The 20,516-nt window shown below is 56.6% G+C and overlaps 1 protein-coding gene across 1 annotated transcript in view; it reads left to right on the top strand.

Moving 5' to 3' along the window:
• Window positions 1-20,516, top strand: part of SZT2 (SZT2 subunit of KICSTOR complex) — a 61,221-nt gene that overhangs the window by 19,704 nt on the left and 21,001 nt on the right. Inside the window, exons 2-27 of the mRNA XM_055138539.1 lie at window positions 3,785-3,910; window positions 4,233-4,406; window positions 4,702-4,872; window positions 8,498-8,629; window positions 9,223-9,364; window positions 10,062-10,168; window positions 13,896-14,106; window positions 14,277-14,447; window positions 14,708-14,942; window positions 15,060-15,189; window positions 15,974-16,116; window positions 16,224-16,376; window positions 16,460-16,574; window positions 16,664-16,881; window positions 16,958-17,173; window positions 17,362-17,440; window positions 17,624-17,718; window positions 17,794-17,962; window positions 18,057-18,171; window positions 18,276-18,389; window positions 18,507-18,677; window positions 18,768-18,862; window positions 19,085-19,208; window positions 19,287-19,737; window positions 19,934-20,049; window positions 20,157-20,388. Coding sequence (XP_054994514.1) covers window positions 3,785-3,910; window positions 4,233-4,406; window positions 4,702-4,872; window positions 8,498-8,629; window positions 9,223-9,364; window positions 10,062-10,168; window positions 13,896-14,106; window positions 14,277-14,447; window positions 14,708-14,942; window positions 15,060-15,189; window positions 15,974-16,116; window positions 16,224-16,376; window positions 16,460-16,574; window positions 16,664-16,881; window positions 16,958-17,173; window positions 17,362-17,440; window positions 17,624-17,718; window positions 17,794-17,962; window positions 18,057-18,171; window positions 18,276-18,389; window positions 18,507-18,677; window positions 18,768-18,862; window positions 19,085-19,208; window positions 19,287-19,737; window positions 19,934-20,049; window positions 20,157-20,388 — 4,205 coding nt within the window. The remainder of the gene's footprint in view (window positions 1-3,784; window positions 3,911-4,232; window positions 4,407-4,701; window positions 4,873-8,497; window positions 8,630-9,222; window positions 9,365-10,061; window positions 10,169-13,895; window positions 14,107-14,276; window positions 14,448-14,707; window positions 14,943-15,059; window positions 15,190-15,973; window positions 16,117-16,223; window positions 16,377-16,459; window positions 16,575-16,663; window positions 16,882-16,957; window positions 17,174-17,361; window positions 17,441-17,623; window positions 17,719-17,793; window positions 17,963-18,056; window positions 18,172-18,275; window positions 18,390-18,506; window positions 18,678-18,767; window positions 18,863-19,084; window positions 19,209-19,286; window positions 19,738-19,933; window positions 20,050-20,156; window positions 20,389-20,516) is intronic.

Raw genomic sequence — 20,516 nt, 5'->3', positions numbered from 1 at the left:
ATCAAGCAGGATCAGGCCCCCAAGCAAAGCAGGTGCCCTAACTCCGAAATTGCCTGCCTTACCCCATGTTTAATTTTAAATGTGGAATCTGCTTTTCTTAGAACACCTATTGAACTCACTTACTCTGTAAATATTTGTTGGGATCCTATATGCTGGGGCCTGCATGAGGCTCTGGGGATGGAGTGATAAACAAAGGACTGCTGAATTGTGATAACCTTCCTTTTCTGATAATTCTCTGAGCCTCAACCCATCATCCTTTTTTAGATATGAGCCCTGGCAGGCATCCAACAGTGAACTCCCAAACAGAAGCATCCACGAATATCCTGACACCAGCACTGTCAGTCCTGAGGGAGAGGCTGCCTGGTTTATTAGAATAGCTTGCCCTGAGACCAAGGAGCAGAGGAAGAGAAGGCAGAAGGAGATGATGCAATTTCTTCTTTGCCAGCAGATACCCTTTCTGTTTGGGGGAGCATGGCAGTATAATTTGCCAGGGCTTGTGAGAGGGATAGGAGATAGAAATGATGGTAAATAGCTCTTAGCTTCTCTAGCATGCTTGGAAATTTTCTGCATCTTGTTTTCCGATGCTATTTTAGTCATCCTGGACACCTTTCTTTCTTTTCGTTACTTTCCTCCTCACTTCTAGTCTGTTATATTCTAGAAATCCCTTACAGTGTAACTGTGCTCACATGGCTGGTTTAGCTGACTCCCCCCCCCCAACCCCCATGTCAAGACTCTGGAAACAATGGTAGTTGCATTCAAACTCAACTATCCGTCTCTTTAGGGACCTCTCCTAAACAGTTTGCAGAATAGCTGCTTTGGTCGAGGCTCCTGGTCCCGAGGCTCTTTCCAGGAACTCCTGGTAACATGCAGAATCTTTCTAAATGCAGATCTAGTGTTACTGCCCTGCTGCAAGTTTGGTAGCTTGACCTAACTCTCAGGATCAAACCCAGACTCCTCAGCACGGTGCAGGGAAGCAGTGTAATAGGAAGATTTCCCAAAGTGTGATCTTATGTGACATGGATAGAGACAGGAAACAAAATAGCATTGGTTCACATCCTGTCAATGTCTTTTTGGCTTCCTGATTATGTTAGAATATTCTTTCTGCTCATGTAAATCCCCCATCCATCCCCTTCTTTGTGACTACTGTAAGACTTTTCTGCTCTTAAAGTTCTAATTTTACTATTTATCACTCTTAGTAGATTTTTGTAGCATATTGACCTGTTTCACTTCTGACCTTTTATCTGCAAAGTGTTTTAAGTCATTTGAATTTTGATGTTTGTTTTTTTAATTAAAAATTTTTTTTCACAACTTTTTTTTTTGCTTTTTGGGTCACACCTGGCGATGCACAGGGGTTACTCCTGGCTCTGCATTGAGGAATCGCTCCTGGCGGTGCTCAGGGAACCATATGGGATGCTGGGAATCGAACCCGGGTCGGCCGCGTGCAAGGCAAACGCCCTACCCACTGTGCTTATCGCTCCAGCCCCTTCACGACATTTTTTGATCTCAGTTTCTTCTGTCACTACTCAGGAGATGAAATTTGCAGTTGTCTAGAACAGAAAGAGTGTCATAATTGTCTAAGGCAAGAGTAAGAGAATAAAGGAATATTACAACTAAGGATTAATCTGGAAGAAAACAATTTCAGACCAGTTCACCCCGGTTTTCTATCTGAAACAGAAAGCACCTTTTAGTGCTGAGAGAGAAGAGCTTGAGGGATTGGCAACCTTCCTCTCTCTTTCCCTTTTTCTTTGTTTGGTTTATAATGCAGTACCCAGGGCTTCTTCCTGGTTCTAAGCCCAGGACTCATTCCTGGCAGTGCTCAGGGAATGGTATGTGATGCCAGGAACCAAACCTGGCTGTCAACATGCGAGGCAAGTGCCTGCCTGCTGCACTGTCTCTGATTGGCAGACTTTCTAAGTGGAACAGATAAGATTGAATACCTGGCAAATAAAGGATTGGTAAATACCTGCTAGAAATGGCACCATTGGCAGGTGATATTCTTTTCGTCTGAGTGCAGCTGGCATGGTTTATAGGAGAGCATCGGGTTCATCATCCTGAGTCATGCTGGGGGAGAACTGTAGGAGAGGGGTGAAGATTTGGGCGACGGATTCTTGTCAATTGTTGAATTGACTGTTCACGAATTAATACAAAGAAGGGATTAGACTGTTCACAATTGGTAAGTTCGGGGGTGGGGGGTTGTTTCTTCAGATGTTTTATTGTTGAGACATTCAGAAGGGTTTTCTTCCCCCCAACAGATGTCTCGAAGTGCCTTCTGCTAATTGATGCTTATTAGAAGGAGCTGTCTAGCATTATTGAGTATTCTATTTTAAGCAATTTGCCAAGCTCATGAACACAAAAATAGAAGACGCAACCCTTGCTCTCAAGGAATTTATAAGAGAAATTCACCCATGTGATAATATGAATAACTCACTTTGTCTATAAAGGGGGCCTGGGAGCAGAGAGTTGGGAATTGAATTCTTGGAAAGACCTTACGTGGAGGTCGGGTTAGTTGGTCTATCACTTTGGGATTATTCAACTCTTTGGACAAATTACTTACACAGTGATCTATAGGCAATAGGAACTTTTCCGGCTTTTTCAGATACACATAACTTGATTTTCAAAAACTACCTTCATTGTAAATTTATTTCTTCTTCTTATTTTTTTTTTGCTTTTTGGGTCACACCTGGCGATGCATAGGGATGCTGGTAATCGAACCCCGGTTGGCCGCATGCAAGGCGCCAGCCCCCTATAAATTTAAAAGTCTGAGAAAATTTTCCCCCACCTGCACAGCCTCCTTCTCCCGCTCCTATCCAAAGAGTTCATAAACCTGCACCAGGAAGCAACTAATCTTTGAAAAGAGCATTATTTAAAAGGCAGGAAATGATGTCCATAGGCATTAGTTCAACTTCTGAGAGGTAGCACAGTCCTTCGATGATCAAAGCATGAAGGTTAGAAAGATTGCCTGGGCTCGAGACAGTACGGGGGGAAGAGGGCTTACCTTGCATGTGCCTGACCTTGGTTCGGTCCCTGGCACCATGTATGTTCCCCTGGGCACTGCCAGGAGTAAAGCCTGAGCTCCAGTGGTGTCCCCCAACCAACGAACAAAACAACAAGCAACTACAACAAGAGATTGATGTACCCACTGCAATGTATATTTTCATTACTAAAAACCAAGGGACAAAAGAATGAAATAGTTCAACAAGGGAAGAGCTATTCCCAAATGACAATCCTGAATGGGCCCACAAGTTTTCTACGGGAGATCACCTTGAACTTTCTCATGCCCCTGGCCCTCTAAGTGCTTATGTGCTACAATTATTCTCTGTTCTCTGTGGATGGGTTTTGTTGTTTTATTGTTGCACAAACTTGGATAAATGTTTCTTCAAATAGAGATGATAAGTCTACACAGTAGCTGCTGTTTAAAAACAATACTGACTGGTTCATACATGATTGCCCTTCAGTGAGAACGCTCCATGGGCATTAACACTTCCTAATGGCACAAGGAGTAATTGTCCAAAGGAACTCAAAATGATCAGCCACGTGCTGTTTTCAGAGAGGCCATTTCTAGGTACATCTTAATCTGGTTTGCATGTAAGCCAAAAAGAGTGTATGTCCAACTTTAAGATGGAACCTGATGTACAATTTATGGACTCATCCTTATCACTGTGAATCAGTATAAAAATCAGGAGGAATCCTAGCACACCGAAAGCCTATCCTGTTTCAGCTCTCAAGCCAAAATATAAAGCAGTAATTCTTTAGACATCTATTAATGTTTTTTTTTTGTCTCCAGGTGGAAGAAGCTGGGCAGGTGTTCCTGTTGATGAAAAAGGATTATAGAATCTCCCGAAATGTTCGCCTGGCTTGGTTCCTCAATCACCTGCATCAGACGGTGCAGGCCACACCTCAGGAGACACTGGTGAGGTCCAGAGACACACAGCACTAGAGGGGCTTGGCCCATCAGGAGTGTTTTTAGGAGGGTGCTGGAAACAGATGGGGAAGGAGACTAACTCTGAGGGCTCTAACTCCGGGAGGGCCACGTGGCTTTTCCCACTCACGCTGATTTCATCAGGGCAGTTTTATTGAATAATTTTTCCAGCTAGTGGGAGGAAGGCTGTATGGCTCGGTTGTGGGCAGTGGGTCCAGTGGTATGTCACAGTGGAGACTGCAGCATGTTCTTGGCAAGAAGGAGTGGCCGTTCCCTGAGTGTTTCTTCTTCTTCTCCCCACCCTGACTGTCAGCTCCAGTCTGAGCAGGAGTTGGAAGTCCTCAGTGTGCTGCCCCCCGGGTGGCAGCCGGATGAACCAGTGACCCCAAGGCCTTTCCTCCTCGTGCCTTCCACCCGGGTCACCTTCCTGGCTTGGCAGTATCGATTTGTTATTGAACTGGACCTTAGCCCCTCGACAGGCATCGTGGTAAGGGTTTGGCAAGGCCGTGGGAAGGAAGGATCGGGTGGGGGGGCGAGAAGGATCGGGAAAGGGTGGAAGGAGGTGAGAAAGGACTCCTGCCTGTCAGGGTTGGGAGGGTCAGGCTCGTAAAGGACTGGTGGGTATTGGAAGACAAACCCTGTCCTACCTGTGTCACTGGATTTGGGGACAGTCAACCTGAAGATGAAAGTCCCATTACCCATGGAAGTGGCTTGTTTTTCTGCCCTCTGTCAGTGGGGGCCTCTGCTTACCCTCGTGAGACCTTTCTTTGCATTGCCCCCAGGATGATTCCACAGGGGAGATCTTGTTTGATGAAGTTTTCCATGCCCTCTCTCGCTGCCTCGGGGGGCTGCTTCGACCTTTCCGAGTGCCCGGATCTTGCATTGACTTCCAGCCCGAGATCTACGTAACTATCCAGGCCTACTCCTCCATCATTGGCCTACAGTCCCACCAGGTATTGCAGCCTTTGTGCCTTCAGCTCTCACCTGTGGCAGTCCGCAGACCAAGCCCTTAGTCTGTCTCTGTTGTCCTGGCCTTAGTCCCCAGCTCTGCTGCCTGCTTGGGCCTGTCATCTCCCTGAGCCTCTCACCTCCTGAGAAGTCTCCATTCCTCTAGTCTTTAGGGCCATCCCAGGAACTTCCTGTCAGTTTAGTATTGATTGGTCCACATGTCTCTCTCCTCTCTCTGGTGCTGGCTGCTGGTGTCTGTTCTCTCTGCCTTCCTTCAACCCTCCTTTTATTCGATCAGGTTTGCTAGTATCCAGGCATGAACCCCTAGGAGATGGTCTTTTGGAATAGTTTTATGATTTTTACATATAAAAAATACACAGACATAGTTTCTGAGGGCAGAGAAAGATTGTTTGCTGAGAGCCCTGTGATCTGTTGGGGCCATGCTCACCACACGGATGATGTAGGGCTTATCTGGCCCCCATGCGGGCGGTTGCAGGGCACTCCTTTTGGAGAATGGCCAAGTCTGTTACTAGAATATCAGTTTTTGGCTTAGATAAGCAATGGCCCTGTTTCCCCCTCCTCTTCTCTTAACCACCCTGAAATCATCAGGAGGAGCTTACCCCAGATCATTCCCTGATCATTTGGTTATTTCCTTAGCTACCAAACTAGCTTTGAGAGACGGGGTACTGGAAATAACACCCAAGGGTTTGAAATATACAGCCACGCAATGAATGGCTCCCAGGTCTCCCCTGGTTTGAAGTCCTGTCCTGATACAGCCCTGGGCACTGCTGGCTGGGGGCCTCCTCTTCAGACAGAGACCAGGCTTTGTAGGTGCTGAAGGCCCAGATTTAGAAAGCCCGGATGTTAGATAATTATTCAACACTTGGTTCCATTTGGGCAAAAACACCCTGAAGCTTGGGTTAGCTGCTCTAACCAGATAAATTAGAAAATGGCTCTATCCTGAGCCGGGGAGTTGAAAGCTTCGTAGCAGAGGCAGATGAAAAGTTCATTTCAGCTAGGGGCGTGGGGGTGTTTGGGGTGTGAGGGGGCGGGGTGGAGCTATACTGGGATTCTTGGTGGTGGAATATGAGCACTGGTGAAGGGATGGGTATTCGAGCATTGTATAACTGAGATTTAAACCTGAAAACTTTGTAACTTTGTAACTTTCCACAATAAAAAATTAAAAAAAAAAAAAGTTCATTTCAAAGGACTGTGATAAGGGTACTGATAAATTATGACGCAGGTGATATGGAAGCACCCAGCTAGGCCTGGGATAGCAGTGGGGAAGACTTTTGGACAAAGGGGCATTTGAATTGGTTCTTGCAGGAGGAATTAAGGTTCACCACTCAAAGAAAGGGAAATGGGCTCACCAGGCAGAGGGGCAAAAAAGCAAGATTCTTTAGAGCTGTCTACTAGGGCGGGGCCAGAGAGATAGTACAATGGAGAGGGTGCTTTGCTTATACACAGCTGCCCTCGACTCCCACCTGGTGTGATCCCTCAGCACAAAAAATATGACTTCCAGTCATACAGTGATCAAACAACCATCCCTCCACTAGTGCACATTTTCCACACCAATGACCCCAGTATCCCCCACCCCCACCCCCACCCCCACCCTTCACCCCAGCTTCCCAGTCTTCCCCCTGCCTCTGTGGCAGACAATTTCCCCCATACTCTGACTCTACTTTTGGGCATTATGGTTTGCAATAATGTGAGAGGCTATCACATTTGGTCCTTTATCTACTTTCAGCACACATCTCCCATCCCAAACGATCCCTCCAACCATCACTGACTTCTCTATTCCAGCTGTCTTCTCCCCCAGCTCATGAGACAGACTCCCAACTATGGAGCAATATTCCTGGCCCTGTGTCTACAGCCCTTGGGTGTCAGTTTCACGTTATGTTATTTTATATTCCACAAATGAGTGTAGTCAGTAAAGACTTTAATTTGAGGTGGCTGGAGCCTGTATAGATGTTAGCCTGTACAGGAGGTTGGGTGCTTGTCTTGCACATGGCCAACCCAGGTTCAATCCCTGGCATCCTGTATGGTTCCATGAGCACTGGTAGAAGTGATTCCTGAGTGCAGAGCCAGGAGTGACCCCTGAGCATCACTGGGTGTGGTGATGCAAAAATTAAAAACAAACAAAAAAGGACTTGAATTTGATTCTGTACAGGAGTTGAATGTGTAGTTAAAAGCTCAGGATGTGGGGCTAGAGCGATAGCACAACAGGTAGGGCATTTGCCTTGCACGCGGCTGACCCGGGTTTGAATCCCAGCATCCCATATGGTCCCCTGAGCACCGCCAGGGGTAATTCCTGAGTGCAGAGCCAGGAGTAACCCCTGTGCATCGCCAGGTGTGACCCAAAAAGAAAAAAAAAACTCACCCATAACACCCCAGCCTTGTCTTTGAGTCTGTCTGCCTTCTCCCTCACAGACACTCCTCCACCCAGCTAGAGGAGTGGTGCTGGGTTCCTCCCAGACACTCCTTTTAAGTGTTTTATTTTTAGTATATTGTGGTCACTTTTGTCTGTCACTGAATATTCTTGAAAGCATGAATCTTTAGTTTTTAATATTTATTTTTATCTTAGTTGAACATGGTGCCAGTGATGCCAACATTGTGGTTTTGATGTGCAAAGTTCCTGCACCTCCACCACCACTAAAAACAACAAAGTCAGTAGAAGTCCTGAGCATCACCGTCACCCGGTGTATCCCCAAAAACCAAAACTTTAAAAAGAGACTCAGCGTCCATTGAGGCATTTTTAGTTCGTTGGAGTCCCCCCACCCCGGGATTCAGGAAAGGGGGGATTTCCTATTGACTGGTTTCCTTTCTCCAGTGAAGTGGACAGGGCAGGAGGGTTGCCTTTGGCGCAGCCTACCCTGGTTTGGTATCCAGCTTCCCACATAGGGTTCCCCTGAGCACAACTAGGAGTATCCTCTGTGCTGGGTGGCCCCCAAACAAAAACAGATGGGGCAGCAGTAGAGCACCTGTGTGACCTCCTGGCTTGCTCCCCAGCCCGCAGTCCCCCTCCCCCCTCCAGTGAGTAAGGGACGGAGCTCAGCAGGCTGAGTGCATGCTTTGCAGGCTAGACACCCAGTTCTATCCCTGACACCACTTCGTCCCCTTCCCCCCCACCCTCCTCCAGTCTCACTGGGAGCAACCTTGAGCCCTGAGCCAGGAGTAGCCCCTGAGAACCAATGACTGTAGCCCAAACACCAAGACCAAAACCAAACCTACCGGAAAAGTGTGAGTTAGAATGAAATGGGCTCTGGCCCACTGCCCCAGGGCCAGTCTAGTGGCCCAAGATGGAAGGAGCTAGGTCTGTGGCGCCCCCATGCGGGAATCTGGGGAAGCTCGGAGTGGAGAGGACTCTGAGCAGAAGGTAGCACCTCCCCCCCATGCCCCCGCCACCCCAGGTAGGTGCTGAATGACTCGTACCCTGAGGAGTGACAGGGTGAACCTGTCAGGGAGGGAAGGCCCAGATAAGAGATGTTCTAGTGAGGGAGAACTGGTTGTGGACTTCATCCACCTCAGACCCCGTGGAGTAGAAGTCAGAATCACCCAAGGGAGCGGTGAAGCATAAACAGGGGTCCTGCCGGCGCCTCCCCACCCCCGTCACGCCTTTGTGCTTCTCAGGTGCTGGTGCAGGGCTGTCTCTTGGACCCTTCCCAGCGGGAGGTCTTCCTGCAGCAGGTCAATGAGCAGCTCTGCCTCTTTGAGGATAAGGTGGCGGCCACTCTGCAGCAGCAGTATGACCCCCAGGGCCAGGTACGTGCAGGGGAGGGGCCCGGGTGCTGGGAGAGGGACCAGCTGAGCACAGTCGCCCTGGCAGAGAGCTCAGAGGCGCTCTCCGAGACGCCTCTGGGAGAAGACGAGAGGCCAGTAGCTGGTGCTTGTGTATGTCAGCCCTGGGCCTCCTCTCCCCCCCTCACAGTGGACTTGAGGAGGCGATCAGGGGTGACTTTGATCTCTAGTTACATTTTGTATGATCAGGGCTGAAACTGCTTGAGCTCAGTAGAATGCACTGGTTCCTCTGGGTAGCCTCGAAGTAGCCAAGAAAATGTCAGTTCTCTCTGCCCGAAGACTTAAGCTGGTTGATCTAGTTAATATTTCATAATGGGAAAGGAAAAGGGGCCTTATTAGCAAAGTGGGGGGCAGGGCTGCTGGTCCGGAGTGGATGCTGAGCTCCTCACACACAGGTGGGGAGCCTAGTCAGGACCCCATGGCAGAGCAGAGGCTCTGGGGTTCTCTGACGGTCGACTCGTCTGGCCCGGGCAGTGCTGCACTGCATGTTCTGCCTTGGCTTGCCTGGGAACCACAGTGCCGTGTGTCCCGTTTTCCCTTTCTGTCCCTTGGGTCAGGCAGAAGACCAGTCTCCAGACACGGGGGAGCCCCCCGGCCGGAAGGTGGGAGTCTCCATGGTGACCGCTGACCTTGGGCTGGTCAGTATGATTCGTCAGGGCATCTTGGCACTGCAGTTGCTGCCCTCGAACTCAAGCGCAGGTCAGTAGAGAGAATGTTGGCGTAACTGGAGAAATAGGTTTCAATGGGGATGGTGATGTGGGGGGGGCCATGGTCAGCAAGAATAGTTTCCAGGGGGCCAGAGCGGTAGTATATTGTGGTGGGCAGGATTTCTGCCTTGCACGTGGCCAACCCGAGTTCAATCCCCAGCATCTCATTTGTCCCCTGAATACTCCAGGAGTAATTCCCAAGGCCAAAGCCGGCAGTAACCCATGAGCATCACCAGGTGTGGTCCAAAAATCAACAGGAAGAAGGGGGGGAAACTACATATATATATACTGTAGGGGAGCCCTGCTCCCCCCCTTACCCTGTTCCCCCAAGCTCTGTTGGATGTGACCCCTCTGAGAGTCAAAGTCAAAGGGTCATATTTTTTTTTTTTTGCTTTTTGGATCACACCCAGCGATGCACAGGGGTTACTCCTGGCTCTGCACTCAGGAATTACCCCTGGCGGTGCTCAAGGGACCATATGGGATGCTGGGAATCGAACCCGGGTCGGCCGCGTGCAAGGCAAACGCCCTACCCGCTGTGCCATAGCTCCAGCCCCCGGGTCATATATTTTTTAAAGGTAGCAGCACATTGGTTGGCTAACCCAGGGCCCCATCCCGAGAATCAGTGCCTGCCCTCGTGTCTTCGAAGCAGTCCACGTTCCCAGGTCTCAGCCCGGGGTTTCCTGTTCCAGGCATCATTGTGATCACAGACGGCGTGACCAGTGTACCCGATGTTGCTGTCTGTGAGACGCTGCTGAACCAGCTGCGCAGTGGCACCGTGGCCTGCTCCTTCGTGCAGGTGAGGAAGGCAAGGGGGCACGGCTGGCTGTCCTTGGGAAAGCCAGCAACAGAGCTGGGTGGGGGGGTGGAGGAGAGAGGTGTCGTGCCTACCACAGGGCCTAGTGCAGGGGAGGGAGAAGGCTTGAGCTTGGTCACCTTCCCTCAGGGTGTGGGGCAGGAGTCACAGCAAGCACTAACCTGACCATCCCAGCCCCCAATTCCTTTTTTTATGTGCAAGGATCAGAAAGTTCAGCTCAAAGTATCTACACAGCGAAGGGGTAGGGCTCCATAAGCCTAAACTCAGAACTACAGCCAGTTTAAACCAACATACCGGCGAGTGGGAGGCATAGACGTGGGGGCAAGGAGCTGGAGAGCAGGGGGACTGAGGCGGAAGAAGCTGGAGTGGGAAGTTGCAGCATGGAGCAGGCGTGTGCAGATGTGTGGGCAGAATGCCGCAGATTGGGTTGATGCGCATAAAACCATGCTTGCATCTGGGTGAAAGAAGCTATCTATTGCAGCGTTCAGTGCTACCTCAGAGCTTAAATGAGAGGGGTTAAGAGTAAGAGGAGAAAGAGGATAGTATTGAGAAAATGAGAGATTAGCATGGAGATACAGGAGGGCTGAGCGAGAACGAGGCATTAAGAAGACCCTGGAGTTTCTGATTTCAGGGATTCCTGGGGAAGTCAGCAAAGTCAGCAGGAAGCAAGGCAGCTGCCGAGGATGAAGACAAGAGTATGAGTTAAGATAGTGCCGGAGCAATAGTATAGCAGGGAGGGCGTTTGCCTTGCACGTGGCCAACCCAGGTTCGATCCCTGGCATCCCATATGGCCCCCTGAGCATTGCTAGGAGTAATTACTCAGTGCAGAGCCAGGAGTAACCCTGAGCCTCTTCAGACACGACCCAAAAAGGCAAATAAACAAATAAATTATTTTTTAAAAAAAGAGTGAGTTAAGGGTCTGAGTTCAGGTTTGTGCATGTGTTCAAAAAGCTTATGGGATGTGTTGCTTGTGCCCAGATGGCTAAGCACATGTGGTGCATGAGCACGTGTGGCATACGTGTCTCTTGTGTTGAGATGTGCACGTTCATGCTCTCCTGTCTAATGCTGGAATGTGTGTAGAGACTCTCTCTGCCCTTGGAGAAGCCCGAGTTCTCTCTTGAGCACATTCCCCTCCACTCTCTCCCACTTTCTCCTCCTCCTCCCCTTCAAAACCTCCGAATAAACACTATTTTACTTCAAAAAAAAAAAAAAAAGCTTATGGGAAAGCAGGATAGTCGTAAGGATCCTTGTTCTGGAGTTAGGCTTGTCTGGGTCCAATCTGGTTCCACTTGTGAGTTGTATAACATTTGACCCATCACTTCTTGGTCAGTTTCACTTATGATTGGCGGTTATAATATAGTACCTACTTCTTTGGGATCTGACACTGTATAAAATGTGTGCCTTGTAGGTATAAGACCTGGGTTTGCCTCCCATCACTGCAATCAGTAATGTTTCATAAATAAAAACGATTTGAATTCAGAGTCAGTGGTGGTACCGGTGGTAGGGCATTTGCCTTGCACATGGCTGACCCAGGTTCAGTTCCCGGCATTCCATATGGTCTTCTGTGCACTGCCAGAAATAATTGTTGAGCGCTGAGCCAGGAACAACCCCTGAGCATCACTGGGTATGGCCCAAAAAAGAAAAAGGAAAAAAATGGTTGGTATTCATAGCAGTTAGCAGTTGGAGATAGAGATCTGACACTCAGGAGACAGCACTGAGGGGAGAGATTTATCAACTTATGGATGGCAATTAAGAGGAAGAGAGGATCCCCAAAGAACCAAGAGAATACCTGTGAATAAAGGGCTTTCAGAAGAAGAGGCCCGGCAGAGGATGTAGGAAAACAGACAAGAAGCAGGAGACTCTGGTGAATTCTGATTTTTTGTTTGTTGTTTGTTCAGAAGAGTCAAAGTTTGGGGACAAAAGAAATGGCTAAAAACAACAGAAAGAGGATGTAAAATGAGTGAAAAGTGTCCTTCAGATCTGGTGGTGCCGAGGTCACGGGGCTCATTTTCAGGCTGTTTCTGTGAAGAGGTGGCAGGGGAAATAATTGCAGTGGCTGAAGAAGTGCGTAGAAGAGGAGGAGGGTCGGGCAAGTGTTGACAGACGGAATTTGGCAATTTGACTGTTCAGATCAAGTGGTGGGGGAGGGCGGGAGAGGCAGGGCCAAGTGCAGGGTGGGAGGAGGGTTATGTCATTTTTTTTGTTTTTGAGCTAGAAACCTGAGCGTGTTCCTAAAGGACCATCATGAAGCTGAGGTTGCAGTAAGGAAATAGAAGGAGGCCGGAGGGAGTAAAGGCCCTGGCCTGACGGGGACACTGGCTCTTGAGACAGGGGGAGGGACTCCGCAGCGGGAGTGTCCCCCCGTCAGGTGACAGATGAAGAGATGCAGATAATTCAGCCACGCGCCTTCAGCTTCTCTCCGAAGTGAAAGGGGGGCTGAATTCTGGGTGGGGGATTGGTCTCAGGAGGACGGGACCGGTGGAGGCCAGCTGGGTGGGGTGCAGAGAGCGGAGGTGCTGCCTGCCTGCACAGCAGTGTCGTGTTGGCCACGTAGGACTTGGGGGTCAGTGGGGTGAACCTGACGGGGCGTTGGGGAGGGAAGCAGAAAACAGTGAGGGAACAGGGCCGGAGAGCCAGTCCAGGGGTTAAGACACCTGCATGCGGCCAGCCCTGGTTCAGTCCCCAGCACCATATACGACCAGCCTTTGATCGCCACCATGGGGGTTCCCTGAGTACGGCAGGTTCCCCCCCCCCCTCCCCAGCCTCAAAAATAGAAAATAGTGAGGAGGATCAGGACATTGAGAGTGAGTCTAATAAATGTGCTTACGTTACATTCCTGTTTGGAACTCAGAGGGGGCTGGGAGGATATGCGGACCTAGAGAAGGCAGAGGTTCGTGACCAGCCGTCTCGGTGAAGTTAGACAGCGGCAGCTGTGTGGAAGGGACCCAGGGGGTGCCTGTGTGACCAGTAAGGCACAGTGAGCTCGTCCCAGGTCAGGCAGTGGGCGTGGGGGTAAAAGAGACGATTCCTAAAGATGAGGTTAAGGGCTAAGGGGCTGGAGAGTTGAGTGAGGTTTCCAAAGGTGCGCTGCAAACAAGGGCCAGTCAGTATTCTGAACGGATGGGCCTCGGGGCCAGAGTGCTAGTCCAGTGGGCAGAGCATTTGCCATGCATGCGACCAACCCAGGTTTGATCCCCAGCAAGCATCCAGTATGGCCCCCTGAGCCCACCAGGAGTGATCGCTGAGCACAAAGCTAGGAGTACGCCCTGAGCACATGGGTGTAACCTTGGTATGAAGTCCAGAAACTGGGAAGGAACGCCATGATGCGTCAGGGACGCCTGTGCCCATCTCCGATCCAGCGGCGCGAAGGCAGACAGGGACCCCTGAAGATAAGGGATGTGGCTGCGTTCCCATAGGATAGAGGGATCCTCACATGTCTTGCGAAGAGTCCAGTGGACCCTTCGCCCACATCAGGAGCCAAGGGGCTTTCGGGTGGGACCAGCGTTTGCAGCTGAGGGTGTGGTCAGAGGCTGGGCTCCAGACAGAGGCCGGGGAAGGCAGCCTGCAGAGCAGGGGCCCTGCGGAGAGGGCCTCCTACTCGGTGACCCGGAGCCTGGGCACGGCCCCCACGCAGGCTTTTCCTCCGAGAGGGACCTCCTCCTCTGGGGCCCCTTTTGGAGCAAGGGTCCCGGATGGCTCGTCTCTCCAGGTGGGAGGAGTTTACTCTTACGACTGCAGCTTCGGCCACGTGCCCAACGTGGAGTTGATGAAGTTCATCGCAATGGCAACGTTCGGCTCCTACCTGTCCACGTGTCCCGAGCCGGAGCCAGGCAACCTGGGTCTGACCGTCTACCACCGGGCGTTCCTCCTCTACTCCTTCCTGCGCAGTGGAGAAGCCCTGAACCCGGAGTATTACTGCGGTGAGGGGTGGGCGGGGGCCACGGAGAGGGGCCCACTGACCCTGCAGGAACCCCTCTAGGTCTGGGTGCCCGGGCACAGATGCCAAGATCCCGGGATCTCCCTGCAGTCCTGCCTCTGTCTCTCTGCCAGCCCGGGGACAGCCTTCTCCCTTCCTGTCCTCACACACTAGGCTCCCAGCACCGCCTGTTCAACGAGCACCTGGTCTCCGCCAGCAGCAACCCCGCCTTAGCCCTGCGCCGGAAGAAGCACACGGAGAAGGAGGTGCCGGCTGACTTGGTCAGCACCGTGTCCGTGCGGCTCCGAGAGGGCTACAGTGTCCGCGAGGTCACCCTGGCCAAAGGTAAGGGTCACCGAGTCCTGAGGGTTCTCTGCACCCCGCTGTGTCTCCGCTGACCCCCAACCACGCGTACCCACAGCTCATGCGCGTCACGGTGACAGGCTGTGCTGGTTGTCTGAGCGGCACGTCGCATCCCGATTCCTTGTCCTCGCCCGGGGGCAGCGAGGGCGAGGTGGGCCCCCGAGCTCCGCTCTGTTTGCGCCCCCAAACTTCCCCCGGTGGCTTGCCACACCCAGGGCCCCCTCCGCCCCCTCTCGCCGCAGGCGGGGCCCAGCTGGAGGTGAAGCTGGTGCTGCTGTGGAAACACAACATGCGCATCGAGTACATGGCGGTGGCGCCCTGGCCCCTGGAGCCCGAGGGCCCGCGGGGGACGCGGGTGGAGGTGACCATGGAAGGCGGCTACGACATCCTGCACGACGTGTCCTGTGCGCTCAGGCAGCCCATCCGCTCGCTCTACCGCACGCACGTCATCCGGCGGTTCTGGAACACGCTGCAGAGGTGAGGGAGGGAGGGAGGGAGGGAGGGCCGGCGCCCACCATGTGGGGGTGGAGCTGCCCGGGGCACCCCCATCCCCCCGTCCCCGGGGCCTGTGGCTCAGGGCGGCTCGTCCCCCAGCATCAACCAGACAGACCAGATGCTCGCTCACCTGCAGTCCTTCTCCTCCGTCCCGGAGCACTTCACGCTTCCCGACAGCACCAAGAGCGGAGTGCCCCTCTTCTACATCCCTCCCGGCTCCACCGCCCCGGTGAGTGCCGCGGGCCTGCCCGCCTGGCCTTGGGTCCAGCCACCTTTTCTCCCGCTGCCCGCCCAGGTCCTGCCCCGTGCGCCAGCCTGGGGGCCGAGCTCTGTGGCGGCACTGTTGCCCGCCTCAGACCAGGCTGTGCGCAGCCTGACCTGCAGGCCGCTGGGTGGTGTCCCAGCAGGCGCGGGCCCGCTCACCCATCTCCTCCTGGCATAGTCTGGCCTGGCCCTCCCTTGCGCCAGCCCCTGCCGGCCACCGTGAACGGGCCCTTCCTGGAGACGGCACTTTCTCCGCGATCCCTTGGCACTTGGCCTGCAGCCGCCAGCCTAGCCGGAAGTGCAGGAGGCTCTTGCCACAGGGGTGGCGTCATTCCTGGTGGCTTTTGGGGATGGAACCCCAGCTCCAGCCTGCAGCACCTTCTCCGGCCCTTGTGCTCAGCTTTTGAGGGGCCCCCCAAAATCCCAGGCCCGTGCCTCCTAACCAAAACTCTCAGGCTGGGCGTCCCAGGCTGGGCTGCAGCTTCCTGTAACCCCAAGACTCTGCCATCTCTGGGGCCTGCGGGACAGGACCAGCCTGGGTTTGGCCCCAGCACCAAATAGGGTCCCCCAACCTGATCCCTGAGCACAGAGCCAAGAGCCCTTAGCACTGATGGGTGTGGCCCCAAACTCAGAAAAGCGTTAAAAAACAAAACAAAACAAAAAAAAACACGACTGCTGCGTCTGCTGCCCTGCTGCTGCTCGGAAGTGCCCCCTTGCCCACCCGCCCCCCGCACGTCTGTCCTGCCCAGGTGCTGTCCCTGCAGCAGAGTGCCTCTGACTCATCCCATGCCCAGTTCGCTGCCTACTGGAAGCCGGTGCTGTCCATGGATGCCAACTCCTGGCAGCGGTGGCTGCACATGCACCGCCTGGTGCTCATCCTGGAGCACGACACGTGCGTCACCTCCTGGAAAGTGGGGGGTGAGGGGAGGTCAGCAGCTGCCGCACGTGCCCGGCCCTTGCCAGCCGGGAGGTGTGACCGCAGCCTCTGCCCCCGCCCAGGCCCATCCCCAAGCACCTGCACGCGCCGGGCAGCAACGGGCGCTACAGCACCGTGCAGTGCCGCATCTCGCACTCGTCCCTCACCTCCCTGCTGCGGGACTGGAGCAGCTTCGTGCTGGTCGAGGGCTACTCCTACGTGAAGCTGCTCTCCAGGTGTGGGGCGGGACCCCCCAGGCGCCCCCCGCCCCCGCCCCAGCCCCACCCCCAGCAGCTCACCGGCTCCCGTTCCTCCCCAGCGCCCCCGACCAGCCCCCCTTCTCCTTCTACATGGTCCGTATCATCTCCAAGGCCCCCTGCATGGTCCTGCGCCTGGGCTTCCCCATCGGCACGCCGGCCCAGGCCCGGCACAAGGTAGGCCCTGGGAGGGCAGGCCAGGGGCGCGGTGCCCCTCCCGGCGCCCTGGACGCCGGCCCCAGCCCTGTGGGCCCCCCTCTCCCCAGATCGTGTCGGACTTGCGGGAAGAGATCCTGCGGCTGCGCTTCCCCCACCGGGTACAGAGCAAGGAGCCCACCCCCAAGGTGAAGCGGAAGGGGCTGGGGGGCGTGGCGGGGGGCAGCTCTCCCTCCAAGTCCCCCGCCGTGCTGGGGCCCCAGCAGGCCCTGTCTGACCGGCCCTGCCTGGTGGTCTTGCACAAACCGCTGGACAAGCTGCTCATCAGGTGGGTGTGGGGCGTGGCCAGGGGCCGGGCCGGGCCGGGGCAGGGCAGGTGACCTGGGAGCTGCCTCCTCCCCCAGGTATGAGAAGCTGCCCCTGGACTACCGGGCCCCCTTCCTGCTGACCCTGGAGCCCCCGGGCCCGCTGCCCTTGGTGTCGGGCCGCTCCGCCTCCTCCAGCCTCGCCTCGCTGTCCCGCTACCTGTACCACCAGCGCTGGCTCTGGAGCGTGCCCTCGGGGCTGGCCCCCGCGCTGCCCCTCAGCGCCATCGCCCAGCTGCTGTCTGTCCTCACCGAGTACGTGCCGGAAGCGCGCCGGGCACTGCCCCTCTGCCCTGTCCCACGCCCTGCCCATCCCTGGCCCTCGCTCGCCTATTAAGAGTGAAGGGACCGTGGTGGCTGCCGGGGGGTGGACACACGGGGGCAGGGCAGTCCTCTGCGTCTCACCCAGTCTCATCCCGCCCTTGCCCTGCTCTCTGGCTCAGGGTCCGGCTCTCTGAGGGGTTCCACTTTGCCTGCAGTGGGGAAGGGATCATCAACATGGTCCTGGAGCTCCCCATCCAGGTGGGTGGCAGCCCGCGGACCCCTCCCCACCACGCCTTGTCGTCATCGTCCCTGGGATGCGCCCCCCTGAGCTGGGGGAGGGAGGGGGCGGCGGGAAACTCCGCCTTGCAGGGGTGCTGTGGAGCTGATGCTCTGAGGGCCAGCGGGTCCTGCCCACTCTACCTGGCTGGCCACCACCCACAGAACGAGCCCCCGGGCCAGGCTGCCGCGGACGAGAGGCACACGTGCGTGGTCCAGTACATCCTCTTCCCCCCGCACTCCACCTCCACCAAAGACAGGTGAGGCCCGGCCCGCCCGCCCGCTGCGGCCATGGGCTCAGCCCTGCGGCCACACTCAGCCCCGTCTTCCTCCAGCTTCTCCACAGATGACGACAACGACGTGGAGGTGGAGGCCCTGGAGGGGGACTCGGAGCTCAACCTGGTGACGGAGGTGTGGGTGGAGCCGCAGTACGGGCACGTGGGGCCTGGCCCCGAGAGCTGGCGGCACCTCCGGGGTCTGACGTACTCGGAGATCCCGCAAGCCGTGAGTGGCCCCCAGCCTCCCCCTCGGTGGACCCCAACCCGGGGCCGTCCGGCGGGGCGGTGGGGGGCCGTGACCTCTGCTCGTCCTCCCGCAGCTCCACCCTCGGGACGCGGCCTGCATAGGCTCCCTGCTGAGCTTCGAGTACCTGATCCAGCTGTGCCAGAGCAAGGAGTGGAGTCCCCTGCCCCCGGAGCTGCGGGTCGCCGATGGTCAGTGCGGACGGAGCCCCCGCAGCAGGGCAGTGGGCGGGAAGGGTGCAGCTGCGCCCAGGGACGCCCAGGCCCCATCACAGGGCGTGTCTCCCCCCCACCAGGGTCAGACCGGCGGGGCGACGCCTGTGTCCACGAGATCCCTTTCCACTTTGACCTCATGGGACTGCTGCCCCAGTGCCAGCAGCTGCAGATGTCCTTCCTGCTGCTTTCCAGAGGTGGCTGAGCGCTGTGCCCGCCCCGGGGTGGTGGTGGGGAGCAGAGGGGCGGCAGGCCGGGCTGGAGTGGGGGGCAGCAGGAGGCTCCTGGTGCTGAGCCGCGTGTGTGTCGGGCAGAGCCAGAGGGCGTCCCTCTCGCCGAGGGGCCCTGTCCCGCCAACGACATGGTGCTGTGCCTGCTGCACAGCTGCCTGGGGCAGGAGCTGAGTGACCGGGAGATCCCGCTGGCCCCTGCGGACCAGGCCACCTTCCTGAGGGAGGTGCAGCGGCGGAGCTGCCCCGGCCCCGGTGAGCCCCACGCCCCCGCCCAGCCACTCCCCTCCCCTCCCCGCCTCCCTGCTGGCCGTGCCCCCCTCCACCACCTCTCTCTCCTTGTAGGTCCGGAGGACCCACCCGCGGGGGGCCATGGCATCCTGACGGGCCAAGCGGTCAGCAGCAGCCAGGCCGCAGGAGACTCTGCGCTTCCCGCCTGGGTCAGCCCCGGCCCCCGTCCACCCCTCTCCTTCCTTCCTCCCAGCGTGGTGCCATCATCCCCGAGAGCTATACCGCCCTGGGCCTCATTGCCCCTCTGTCCCTGATGGGGAGTCCGCCCCCTGTGCCCAGACGCTGGACACTGCAGGGACTGACCTCAGTGGGGAGGGGGGCCGGGTGTGGGATGTCCCCTCCGGAGAGCTGACTCGGTTTCTCTCTTCCAGAGCGTCGGCCCGCCCGAGGCGCTCAGGCCGCTCCTCTCTGCTCAGCCCCCCCAGTGGCGCTGCTATGCGAGGCTGGTCACCCCCCAGCACGTGTTTCTGACTTTCCTCCCAGCCACCTTCTCAGGTACCCACCCCGCCTGCCTCGTGGGCACCCTGGGGACCCGCCCCGGGCTCTGATGCCGGCCTCTACTTTCCTCTGCAGACGTCCAGCATCTGGCCGCGTGTGGCCTGGAGGGACCCTCGCAGGAGGACCCGAAGCCTAAGTTTGGGGATTGGAGTGGGGGCCCCAGCCTGAAGGACCCGGGAGGCTCTGGCGTCGGGGCCCCCGGGGCCCACGTGCCCCTCGTCAGCGTCACCCCGGCTGGCGGCGCGGCTGCCGACTCCGCAGGGGACGCAGGGGTGGGGCTCAGTGGAGGCCTGGAGGGCCGCGTGAGCCCTCTGCCCGCGGACAGCGCCCCGGGCCCAGAGGCGCTGAGCTCCCCTCTGTGCCAGGACCCCCAGGCGGGCGCGGGCCGTCTGGCTCTGCAGACCGAGGGTGCCGATGGGCCCCGCACCCGGTGTCCTGTCTACATCTACAGCTGCGCCCTGGAGGCGCTGAGGGAGCAGATGGTTGGCCTGCAGCCCCCTCAGGTGCCCCGGGACCTCGTCTTCCGGTGAGTGCTGAAGCTGGGGGCTCGGACAGGGCGGGGGGGTGGGGGCGGTGCAGGAACTCCACTGCTTACCGGGGGCTGGCTGGCCTGCCGCAGCCCACGGGGAGGGTCCCGCACAGGCGCCAGTGGCACATGGTGGGTGGCGGGTGAGCCCGAGGGCTCGGCTGGGAGGCGGCTGAACTCTCCCCTGGGGCCCCAGGACTCAGTTCCTGGAGCAGCCCTCCCCGCCCTCGGCCTGGATGGAGCCCCGGTGCAAGGAGGCGGCCAACCACTGTGCCCTGCTGCAGGAGCACGCGCAGCGCTGCTACGTCCGCGGTGAGCAGGCCACGCCCGCCAGGGGCCCCAGGAGACCCGGGCTGGGCGGGTGGGGGGACCCCGGGGGTCGCTCTGGAGCTCGAGCCCCGGGGCCCCCACCTCTGCAGGGCTGTTCCGGAGCTTACAGCAGGCACAGAGCGTGGCGGCCCAGGACCTGCAGCTGGCGGTGGATGCCTGCGAGGAGCTCCTCCAGGAGGTGGACATCACCCCTTTCCTGCTCGCCCTGTGCGGCCACGCCAGGGCCCTCCCCCAGGCGCCCCCGAGCCCGGGGCTCTTCAGCAGCAGCCTCGAGGAGGGCCCCGAGCCCCGGGAGCGGACCATCCTGGCTTCGGAGTCCAGGTGAAGCGTGTTCTTGAGAGACGGGACGGTGGCACCCACAGCCCACTGGCAAGGACCCCCCCCCCAAGGGTGGAGGGTGGCCACGCTCGGTAGCCCCAGGACACTGTCGTGCCCTGCCTGGCTCTGCC

Source organism: Sorex araneus, chromosome 5, assembly GCF_027595985.1.
Source record: "Sorex araneus isolate mSorAra2 chromosome 5, mSorAra2.pri, whole genome shotgun sequence".
NCBI lineage: Eukaryota > Metazoa > Chordata > Mammalia > Eulipotyphla > Soricidae > Sorex > Sorex araneus.
The sequence above is the reverse complement of the archived record's forward strand: the minus strand, read 5'-3'. Positions and strand labels throughout refer to the sequence as shown.